We start from the raw sequence: 12755 nt of genomic DNA on the forward strand, positions 1-12755 counted from the left end.
GAACCTTTTAGTTTCTTTGTTTGAAAGCATAAACTTATGTAAATACAAGCTCTCATATATACCCACAATGCCTAACTGACATTCACCTCTTCAAGCACTCGAGTGTGATATCCTATAATAAACGACCGACCCATTAAACGTGTACATATATTTTAATATTAAACTCAATGGTTATTTCTTCTTACAAGTCTTATTTCTTCCAATATATTATGGAAGAACCACATACATATGATTTGAAATGAGTGCCATTGCGGCATATATCTCATCTACCTCTGAGTCAGACAGAGGCATATACAACCTTATTCGTAAAATGATTAAAGAGTTAGTGGTAATGATTTTACTATAAAGTCATGTCAAAATATGAAAATATGAATGTGGTAAGTGCATCGAAAAAGCTTTTTATTGACTCGCAGGTACAGGACAAAACAAGATTCACATATCTCCTGCACGCATGGAGGGATTTTAATGACACTTTATAGAAATGTTCAACACTCTGAGAAGCACACTATATGTCGCGCACATGAACCAGGTATGTAGGGTAAAGGTCAAGGAGGAATTAAGCTGCATATTTGTGAAAAATAGCCTCCTTTATAATAACAATAAGGACATGACATATAAGTGTGACCTTTGATAAAGGTGCAGGCATCTCTTTGCCCCTCTCTCTCGTATGAGAAGGAAAATCCTGTGATACGTGTATGTGGTCACACGATCACTTTCCTTCCAACATGTCCTTAATGCGTGCTTATGATCGCACAGTCGAAAATCTAAAACAAAATGACAACATTTTCAATTTTGTTTTGGTACGGAAGCGTCTTCGTGCCAAATCCTAATGTTCTATAAAAAATACTAACTCCAAACTTGTTAATTTCAATCAGAAATTCAAGAAAGCTTAATAATGACTTTTTCACTTTTGACAGGAGTAAAAAAGCCTAATTACTCTTTAAAAGGAGAAATAAAATACCTGATCAGGACTTAGTTACTCCCAGTTACAACCAATTAGGAGAAATTAGTCTAATTTTTTAATAAAGAGTTTGAAAAGCACCTTAAGATCGATCCCCAAATATCAAAACAGCATGCGATGGTGAAACGTTGCGGTATCTTTATTGCGACTTTTCACTTCGTGCTTTCGATTTATTATTATCAGCCATCAACTTTTCACCATCGGTTTTCGTTATTTTGGTCTTTCAACATCGTTATTTAGTGTTTTCATTGTTCCGAGTTGTGAATGTGCCGTGATTGCCCAAACGGAACACTGTAAAAATTATCATGTGCACGGTTTTTACCGAAGCTGCCATTTTTATCCGGATCAAAACATCTGATGAAATGGGGAAACGAGTCCAAAATAACCTGATACATGTAGTATCACCAGTCAATGGACAGTAAGTCTATATCAATGATATGCTCATAGTTTCCTTATTTGCATAATGTAACTATTCAAACCCCTATGTGTTAATAGTTTGTTCGAAGGCTATTTTATATTATTGCCAGTCATAAACTAGGCCTACAGCTTGTTTTACACAAGATCATGTCTGTTGCATGGATTAAATGTAAATTAAATAAAACACAAAGCAAAACATTTTAGGCTAATTTCATATTGTCTATCAAAGTGTAAATATTCAAGACACTACTTGTACTAAGAATGCCATAAATTGCTCCTTTATTGAAACTATTGATACTGAATTGTGCATGCATACAATATCCGGAATGTTTTACATTGCATATGTCATTACAAAATTTAAAACAAAATCAAAACAAAATAATGTACATTTGATTCACTTGAGGAGTAAATATCAATTTATTTGATTGTACATTGCCTTTTTCATTAAATGTTCGTTAGGTGTAAATGTCCCTTGTTTTCACAATTCTTAAACCGATTTAACTACTTAATCAACATGCGTGTATTGTAATAGTCAAAATAATTTCAACGAATGATTGTTCACTCATCAATTAAATCGATTGTACCTTGATTAACTACATCTTGTTTTGTGAGGCAAACATATTTAAATGGACCGTTTGAATTTTTCTTATATTTTGAATTTCTGCATTTTCATATTTCCAATTAGATTATTTGTAACAACAAGAAATGATTTATCACGTGAGACACATACCCTAAACGGATATATCATATCAATCTTGTGTGATGATAAGATATGTCCTGTTTGTGATATCTGTACAATAGAGTTTGTTCCCTTACTACAAATCAGGATAGTATCAGAGGGACCAACTGTTACACCACGAGGTTCCTTTATCTTATCATCCTTCACCACGACTCTCGTGTCTGTCTTGATATCATATATGTAGACAAGATGTTCGCATTTATCTGTTAGCACCAGTATGTCGCAGTTTTTATTATATGTACAAGAATTATTATATATAGTATATTCCTTATCAGGAAAGCTCACACTGAAATCATTCTCATTTCCTGCCAATGACACAATGCATGCAGGTCTTTTGTCATCAAAATGCCCCACGACAAATTGATCATCATCTTTTAAACATATAGAGTCATATTTCGCTTTCACTTTACAAGTTCTGTCCAATGTAATTTCATTACGTTTACTAATATGTAGAAACTCTATTATGTAGCTATTACCACTTGTTATAACTACGCCTTCCTCTGATACAGCCGCTATAGATAGTGGCGGGTAGGATAACTGATATGATCCTACTTTCTCAAGTTTCTCATTATACACCAAGCATTTCCTGTTGTAAGTATCAACAGCAACCAGTCTTCCATCGGGTAGAAGGTCTATTCCTGAATAGAACGGTTTAGCTTTGTCATCTCCTGTCTTCTTCAAATCAATAGAAGAAACAGGAGTTAATGTAATTGGCCTATTAACTTCAAATGCGAGTTGTCCCGGAACGTATTCAGAAATTAGAAATGGTGGCAACTTTAATGTTTTGTCAAAATGAAAAGTAACGCTGACCGTCTCTAAGTCTTGAAATATCTCATTCACGTTTCTGTAAAGATTAGTGGCATCATTTTCCATTTTCTTTTCTACAATAAATTGTTGCGCTAAACTTCCATTACTATATACGCTATCAATTATTTCCAAACGCGTTGTTGCATCAGATAAATAATTCTCTGTTTGCGATTGTTTTAGTGTACGTTTTTTAAGTGTTTCTTCGCGAAAAGATTTCGCTCTTTTAATGATGACAACTTCCAAATCGTTAAACATTCGAATTACTTCATTTCGCACTTGATTAATTGTTTCTGGAATTTTATTCACGTCCTGCTCCAATTTCTCATTTGAAGACATTACATGTTTGATAATGTCCTCGGCTTTTCCTTTGGTAGCCAGAAATTTTTCCTTTACCAATGAATTTGGAGACATCAATTTTCCAGCAATCTTCTGAACTTCTACAACGCTGTCACATTTACGATGATCAACTATAGCGCAGGTACTACAACATAGCTGATTTTCATCTTCGCAGAAAAATTTTATAATCTTTTTATGTTGATTACATCGGTCTAATCCTTTCATGTCAAACAAATCTTGTTTCGTTACAGCTTCATTCGCGTTCACTAATTTGTGAGTTCTGAGAATAGCAAGTACGTTGTGTACATTTGAACATTCCGTACACTGGAATTCGTTGCAAGTTAAACAAAACTTATCAGCTACAGTTTGCTCATTCTTACTTAAACATGGTTGACACAAAATGTCCTTGACACGTCTAGGTACTTTATCGTCCTCTGGTAGTGTACCCCCACTTTCCGCCATTTTGTTTATCGACGTTGGTGTTCCAGTTTTAGATTTAAGATTTATATTTAATTATTCTTGTTATCATTCAGCAAAACTGTACCAAAGACCGAAACACGGCTTAAACACTTTAATGAATCAAAATACAACATTTAAACTGGTTTAAAAAGTAAATTATTCATATTATCCTACTATCTATCCAAATGTTCATCTGTTATATGTTTAAAGTTCGTTGTTACAATCAATATTTGGAACGCGGAAGTTAAATTTACTCAATTTCTATTAATAACACTAAACAATATACGGTATATTTCTGATGATTAATGTATTATGGAAAATAAATATGAACATGTTTGTAATAGAACTATCATGTTTGTTTACATCTTTTTCATTAGCAAGATAAATGTGCACAATGATAAATTTGCAAGAATAAACTTAAGTCATATTTTAATAATATAAATTCATTAATTTTATCAACAAAAGTTTAACATACATACGTACGTACGTAGGCGCACGCGCGCGCCCACGCAAGCACGCAAACATACATACATACTGTTACGCTACGGTCCAGCTATATGGTACCAGGCAGCTTTAATCTGCTTAAAAATGTGGTAACGTGCTCAAGACTTGGTGACCAATAATCGTACTGGACTGTAGAGAACGATATTGTATTTACGAACAATGAAACGATCACAATTATAACAATATATAAAATAGAAATTGTTAGGGTTAGAGGGACTGATGATACTTGTTTCAGACGACTCTCAAAGCCTAAATATAGATCTATTTAGCTGAAATATGCTATTATGACATCTGTCAATAGTGGGCTACTCTGTATGACTCTGTATGGCTAGGACACTGTACTCCACAGTACTTGACAACACTTCCTTACTTCTGAAGGTACGCCAGTTTAAGATTAAAATTGAGTCACAAAGAAGAAAGACTGTTCACAGTTTACTAATTTTAATTAGTGTTAAACTGTTAATAAATTCAATTGTCAAATATTCAAATAACAGTATTGTAAATAACATCAGCACATGTATATAATTCAGTCTTAAATATCCGATAGCTATGTCTTACATAGACTTCACATAAATTATTACCGCGACTGCCGTTTAATTTCTATTCAAAAATTTGACAACGTAAATATAAAGTTTGGTTGAGTCAGTGACCGTATTAATGTGTAACGAATATGACAAAGTTCTTATCAATTATTCTTAGACAATAATTGATTAAATGTAAAATAATAATCTAAAGACTATGTTTTATTTTGCCTTAAAAATAAGAAAAATTTGCCGTTCAGAAGTACACGACAATAATGTAGACTAACCGAAAGTTAAATGAAAACTGACTGAAGTTGATCGTTTTCTGGCCTATTAATAGTATAGGGGCCGGTTTGGCGTCACGACTGCGCATGCGCGACGCCATATTGGATTTTATATTTAGAATGACATCATCGTTCTTTTTTTAGAATGTGATCATCCGTCTATTTTTAGAAATCTATTTTTTAATCTCCCGGAAGTATACGGAGCTGACTAGTATACACGATCTTAGGGCTTGAATCGCGGACATTGTAGGTCAGGTCCTCGGCCCTAGACGGAGAGATAATTACCATCATTACAGATAAAAGAAATGTTTGTAAATAGATACGTGCTTAATTTATAATTTAAAAAAACAAATAGTTTTTTAATATGTTTAAAATAATATTTATACATTTATGAATTATAACTCGTTTACTTACCTACATCTAGTAAGGTGATGACTGTTATTGCGTAGCGTCCTTGTAGACTGCGCATGTGCCGATCTATTTTTAGTCGCGGTATTTCACAATCACCAGGAGCTTTTTTATCACGCGGGTGTTAATAAACAAAAAGCCATTAAGTACAGCCGCCGTTCAGTCTAGATTCACAATACCTAGCGGAATGCGCGGCGCCACATTGGATTCTATATTTAGAATGACATCATCGCGCTATTTTTAGAATGTGATCATTCGTCTATTTTTAGAAATCAGCTCATGCGTATAACGTATCGCAGTGGTGACTTCAGTACGTTTTGGAGTAAACATCATTACGCAGTAAGTTGAGTTTATATTTCAAGTACAGTATTTTCAATGAAGAATGTTTAATAGAAATAGAGCGGCGTGATGAAATAGAGCACTAATGATTTTTAGTCCGTATTCATAAAGAGCGCCTTAAAACATTTCGTACGATACCAAATATGACCGGGTTATATTGACTAAGGAAGGCGTAAATCAACATTTTACGCTTGAGCGATTTTACTTCATTTCTCGGCCCCTATCCGAGTCAGCGATACAAAAGTACACATTTTCTGAATCTGGTGAGTAATACCTTTTGTTCGATACAGGTATTGATAAGATCGGTCCGTTGGTTGAGGAGAAAAAATTAATTTCACGCACGAGTGACTTGACATCCGGTGTGATCGCGTGACTAAAATGTACTCGTCAAGACCTTCAATTTGATACCAAACACGACTATGTTTCGTTCATAAACGAAAAAGTTATGCGCGTTTTTCCGCATGAGTGATTTTGTCTGCCATATTCAAACTCTCCTATCTCAGAAACGGTAAGAGATAGATCCATATAATAACACAATTTTTGTATCTACTCGCAGAGATCTTTCTAACGGTAAATACATCTAAGGGTTTTAAGGACTTTGAAAAATTGATTTAAAAAACCCAATAAAGAGCCATAAGTCGAGAACGGCTAAAAATCGGTTTATTTTGAAGCATTTGGTTAGGTCTATCAAATGAAACAAATATCTTGAAAATCGATATCGTAAAGTGTTGCATAAAAGACAAAAAGGCGTTTTTTATGTCAAAATTTATCCAGTCATCCTTCACCACTTTTCATTGGTTAATGAAAAAGAGCGGGTTCAAAACGAGGCTGTCTATTTTTAGACGTCATCGTTTTTTAAATTTCATTGGCTGATCAAAAACAGCAATACCGGTTTAAACCTGTCGTAACTCGTCATAAATAGTTTGATAGGCGAGGAGTAAAGACTGGGGTAAGCTTATTTTAGTTATTTTAATGTTTTTTTTACGCATGAGTGATTTCACTCTCGGTTTGACAGTACGAGCTTGTAGCATTTGTCAAGACCTTTCGTTTGATATGCAACATGCCTATGTTATGTCCAGTAACAAAAAAGTTATACGTATTTATACGCATGAGTGATTATGTCTGCCATATTCAAACTCTCCTATCTCAGAAACGGTAAGAGATAGAACCATATAATAATACATTTTCTGTGTCTACTCGCAGAGATCTTTCCATCGGTACATAAATCTAAGGGTTTAATGGACTTTAAAAACCGCTAAAGGGCCATAACTAAAAAACGGCTGAAAATCGAATAGAGAACCCTGGGTCAAAACGAAAGCTTTCGGTTCATTCTATCTTATAACGACATTATCTCAAAAAATTTGAGCGTAAACGGTTGCCCAAACGATGAAAAACCGGTTTATAGCTTAATTGTATTATAAATTTCATTCAAAATCAGTTTACAACTTTCTTTTACATAAGTGTATTATAAATTTCATTCAAAATTAATGTATGTATAAAAAAATAGGAATCTGAAGTGTTCATAAAAATCACAAAATTTGACCAGTTGCTAAGGGCAACCGTTTTTAAAATATGAAATCAGTTAACCGTAGCATGCACTTAAAAGGAATCTCATTAAGGGGTACAATATATAAATTGTTAAAATATGTTAATGCATGCGTAGCAATTTCTGGTTGATGAGTATTTACTTAACGGTCGCTGCGTTGAAAGGATAATAAATTCTTTTTATCTTTTGTGATTAATGAAAAGCTATATTTAGTAACGAAGTATAAAGGGTTTTTGTTCAAAATAGTTCCGCTAGGTATTGTAAATCTAGACTGAGCGACGCCGGTACTTAATGCCTTTTTCTTTTATTGACACCCGTGTAATAAAATAGCTCCTGGTGATTGTGAAATACCGCGACTAAAAATAGATCGGCACATGCGCAGTCTACAAGGACGTTACGCTATGACAATCATTTCCTTACTAAATGTAGGCAAGTAAACAAGTTATATTTGTATAAATATTATTTATTTTGAACATATAAAAAAAATTTGTATTTATTTAAATTTATGAATTAAAATGTTAAGCACGTATCTATTTACAAACATTTCTTTTATCTGTCATGATGGTAATTATCTCTCTGTCTAGGGCCGAGGACCTGACCTACAATGTCCGCGATTCAAGCCCTAAGATCGTGTATACGGGTCAGTTCCGTATACTTCCGGGAGATTAAAAATAGATTTCTAAAAATAGACGAATGATCACATTCTAAAAATAGAGCGATGATGTCATTCTAAATATAGAATCCAATTTGGCGCCGCGCATTCCGCTAGGTATTGTGAATCTAGACTGAGCGGCGGCTGTACTTAATGCCTTTTTCTTTCATTAACACCCGCGTGATAAAATAGCTCCTGGTGATTGTGAAATACCGCGACTAAAAATAGATCGGCACATGCGCAGTCTACAAGGACGCTACGCAATAACAGTCATTTCCTTACTAGATGTAGGTAAGTAAACGAGTTATAATTTATAAATGTATAAATATTATTTTAAACATATTAAAAAATATTTGTTTTTTAATTTATAAATTAAGCACGTATCTATTTACAAACATTTCTTTTATCTGTAATGATGGTAATTATCTCTCCGTCTAGGGCCGAGGACCTGACCTACAATGTCCGCGATTCAAGCCCTAAGATCGTGTATACGAGTCAGCTCCGTATACTTCCGGGAGATTAAAAATAGATTTCTAAAAATAGACGGATGATCACATTCTAAAAATAGAACGATGATGTCATTCTAATTATAAAATCCAATATGGCGTCGCGCATGCGCAGTCGTGACGCCAAACCGGCCCCTATACTACTCCTATTTATACCAAATCTGAGAAAACGAACATAAAAAGGTTCGAAAAATGTTCAACTGTACGTTTTGGTCGGTTGACAATGTTCGACGTTCGAAAACTGAACATTTGACGTTCGGAAACGATCAATTTTCCATACACAAAGAACGCTGTCAACCACCAACCGAACGTCCGAACATCAACAATTCTTAGCTAAAGTTCTATGAAAGTTTACGTAAAAATACGATAAATTGATACATATAATATTTATAAAAATGACTAGTACCATGGATTGACTATAAGTTTGTTGCTTTTGATGAAACATAACTTTGAAACTGTTTCTTTACTGAGTTTAGGCAGCAATTGCTATTGACAACGGAAGTCACACAACCCATAATGCATCAGCGAACAACAACAACACCTGTCAAAGTTTATCGAGTAAAATGACGATAAATGCAACTTTCTAGCTAAATGTACGCTGATTATAAAAAATATGTAAACAATTAATGAAATAAATCATTTCTCTTTATAATTCTGACATTATTTATAGTTGTCAGTCTCTCAAATTAACACAAAAAGCGTTTATCGGTACATGTAGAATGTAAACAATGCCGATAATGGCATACGACCTGAGTATATAAGTGAGATTATATCAATACATACATGCATACATGCATACATACATGCCTTGTTCTAAACTTTTAGAAAAGGTTATACATATCTACCCGATTTAAGATATGGTAGAAAATGGGTTGATGTATTGTGGGAAAATTCTCATAGGAGCGTATTTCGACCGAGAAAAAAAAGTTCCACAGAATCTAGCTTTGGATGTTGAAATAGAAATATTTTGACAATCAGAAGGTTCTTATTCACATGAGAAATTATTCTTCGACAAAAGTTTTCATGAGTCAAAGCTGCTTTTAATAGATGCATGAATCTCAATGGCCATCTGTTTTTTTTATTTATTTTCTCCTCTGGTGAGAAAATAATGAGAACCATTTATTAAAAAATAATAATAATAAAAGAGATTTACATAGGTTATTATTATTTCACAAACACCTTTCTTTTAGATTTCAATGTTTCTTTGAAAAATAGCAGTCTTCTTCTAATTTTTCCAGGTTAACAAAAGTTTTTATATTCCACAACTTAAATTTGAAATACAAGTATGTAAAACATATAAGTAAACAGCATTTCCGTGTCTACATATTTATTTTGTAAACGTGGCAGGTATTCAAATAAAGAATGGCTTCCGGCTTATGTAATTATATGGTCAAACACAGATTCTTACATGCTGCACTCTATTTCCCTATTACACAGGTAGGGCAATCAAGATATACCGTCGGGTGTCCTAAATTCGTCCCTTTCCTGGAGGCAACACCTTTCCTGTTTATGTCACGAAGTCGTTTAAATTCTATTTCAAGTATATGTAAAATTTCTTCAACAAATAAAGCTTGATTTATTTGAGGATAATTATAATAGTTATTATGATAATAATAATAATAATAATAATAATAATAATAAAAATAATAATAATAATAATAATAATAATAATAATTGCTGATGGTTATTATAATTTAAATATTATATATGAAAAATAGAATTGATAACTTTTGCTGTAACTAAAATTTATTTAAGAACTAAAGGGTATGATTTATTCGAACAATAGATGTGTGTACATCGATACGCAAGATATTGTTGCTATTTGAGACGATACGAAGAGGTATATGATAAAATAAAGAAAAATAAATAAATAGGGACTGGATGGATGGATGAATGAATGAATGAATGAATGAATGAATGAATGAATGAATGAATGAATGAATGAATTAATTAATTAATTATATCTAGAATAAATAATTAAATTAAATTTTACGGCACATGGAACCACACATTACTTCTATGTACTTATGAACGTTGTCTTTTCACAAATAAAAATATTTTAAAAGGTTTGCACATGTATCGATAAATTGTAATGATTCGTTAGAATTTTCGCTCTTTACAGAAAAATATGATCCCCAAGTACATCGAAACCTCGGTGACATATCCCAACACGCCCGGACCAAAATGACTTGAATAGTCTATGTGCGCTATATTTTTTCCTGGTATCGAACATAAAACATGTATTATTACACTCCAAGGTTCAAATTTGTGTAAATTAACGTGGAAACATTTCACCTAACAGTCACTCTGATTATTATGAGACTCACATATCTCAGGAAAAAGACAAACCTGGGTTTTATAATGCTTTTATAACGAATGAGCATTTTAAAAAACACGATTTATTGTCAAATGATTTGATGTAACAAAATGTAAGCAAAGTGGCATTTTGTCTTTCATATTTAAATCTCTTGAAGGCGTTTTTTGTTTTGGTATTGGATAGCATAATGAAATGGTACTTTTTTCAAATAAAGTCCTGCATGTTTTCTTTTATTTGGTAGGCAAAATAACTGACAGGTGAGAAAGACGGGATATAGTGAAATAGGCTTGACCAATATTTGGGAATTTTGTCCCGCCTTTCTCCCTGTCTGTAAAGCGTAGAGATATACTGTTTGTTTAACAGCAATAACCATTACACTTCAATAACTGACAGGTGAGAAAGACGGGATATAGTGAAATAGACTTGACCAATATTTGGGAAGCTTGTCCCGACTTTCTCCCTGTCTGTAAAGTGTTAAGTAAATATACCGTTTGTTTTACTGCAATTACCATTGTGCTACCTCTGGTCATTGACATATTAATGTAAAAAGGATAAAAACATTACACAAACACCAAAGCAATTTATATCATATTATTTCCATTAAACATCTTATTTCTCTTCTAATCCTATGTTTGGAGAAATTATTGGCGTGAATCCTCCATAAGCATATAACTATAGAAATGTACAAGCAAAACAGTTTCTGTTAAAATCAGCACAAATTGATAAGCACAAATTATTAATCTTTTTATCAGCACAAACTATTTAAACATTGTGTTAAAAAAACACAGCACAAATGTTATATCAAAACAGAACACAGCAAATCTTTCGAGCAGCAAACTCATATGTCCTACTCATACCTATTCAGCCGCACTTATATTATTATTTTATGTTAATACTTAGTTGACGCCGCAAAATAGCGATATGGCACCTTTTATAGCAAAACAGCAACAAAAGCGGGTCCCGAAAAAAACATGGGAGCCCCTCTCTAATAAATTAAACTTGGCCGAAGCTGATGGCCAAATGGGACTTGCAGGACAGTCCCACCGCAAAACAGCGGCAGCAAGGCCATGTTATATTGTGATCCACGCCAAAAGTACAAGTAGGGCCAAAATGCAGGCACTGGTTCCACAATTGTTTCTAAAATGAATCCAAATTACAATGACCATGGTTGCTGCCCCCCTAATATGTGCTCTAGACCAAATCGAATGTCATTGATGAAAATCATGTTACCTGCCTCAGATAAATGTATCCCGTCTGGGACATAATAAATCTTTTCGACTTTAAGTAGATTGCAATGGCGCAAATAGAAGCCCCCACTGTTTTTTTATTACCTTTACGGCATAAGTGTTAAACCTTTTACGTGGCGCTAGTAGCCCTTTTGTTTCTTCGCCCCAATCACGAGGAAGAATCTCTGACCATATAATAGTAACCAACGGCCACTGTTCTTTTATGAAAGTAACCAGTCGTGTAAGAATGTCTTTGAGATCTTTGATTGGCGTGTTCTTCAAATCATTACCACCCACACTGAGGTGAATCTCCCACATTCATAAGTGTACACAATTTTCTTCGTGTCCTACTTAGTGTTAAACCACTATAACCCTGCTTTCATAGATGGGACTTTAAACCTAGACTGCTACCTTCTGGTATCTGCCTTGCTACCGGAAAATCCCTCTTTATAATGGATGACCCAACCAACCATACTAACTTAGAAGTATATACATACTTACATGCACTAAAAACCATTGTCAATTTAAGAAGGGGAAAATATATACATACTTTCATGCACTAAAAACTGGAGAAAAAATACTGAGGAGGACCCTTTTATAACAAAAATCATGCATTATGTACACGTTATGCAGACGTAAACTGACTGAATAGATTATTTGTACGCATCAGAGGACCATCTACCGGATTGCTTAATTTGCTCTACTGACCATCCCCATGCTGAAGCTGTGCGAT

At 33.7% G+C, this 12755-nt stretch overlaps 1 protein-coding gene across 1 annotated transcript; it reads right to left on the bottom strand.

The window, feature by feature from the left end:
• Window positions 1–2108: 2108 nt before the first annotated feature.
• On the bottom strand, window positions 2109–3722 carry LOC132754372 (uncharacterized; the record flags this gene model as incomplete). Its single annotated transcript, XM_060744983.1, has 1 exon — window positions 2109–3722. A coding segment is annotated over exon 1 (1614 nt), but the record flags the coding sequence as incomplete, so codon positions are not given.
• Window positions 3723–12755: the final 9033 nt, after the last annotated feature.

Source organism: Ruditapes philippinarum, unplaced genomic scaffold, assembly GCF_026571515.1.
Source record: "Ruditapes philippinarum isolate M1 unplaced genomic scaffold, ASM2657151v2 ctg7581_1_1_1_1, whole genome shotgun sequence".
In the NCBI taxonomy this organism is placed as follows: Eukaryota; Metazoa; Mollusca; class Bivalvia; order Venerida; family Veneridae; genus Ruditapes; species Ruditapes philippinarum.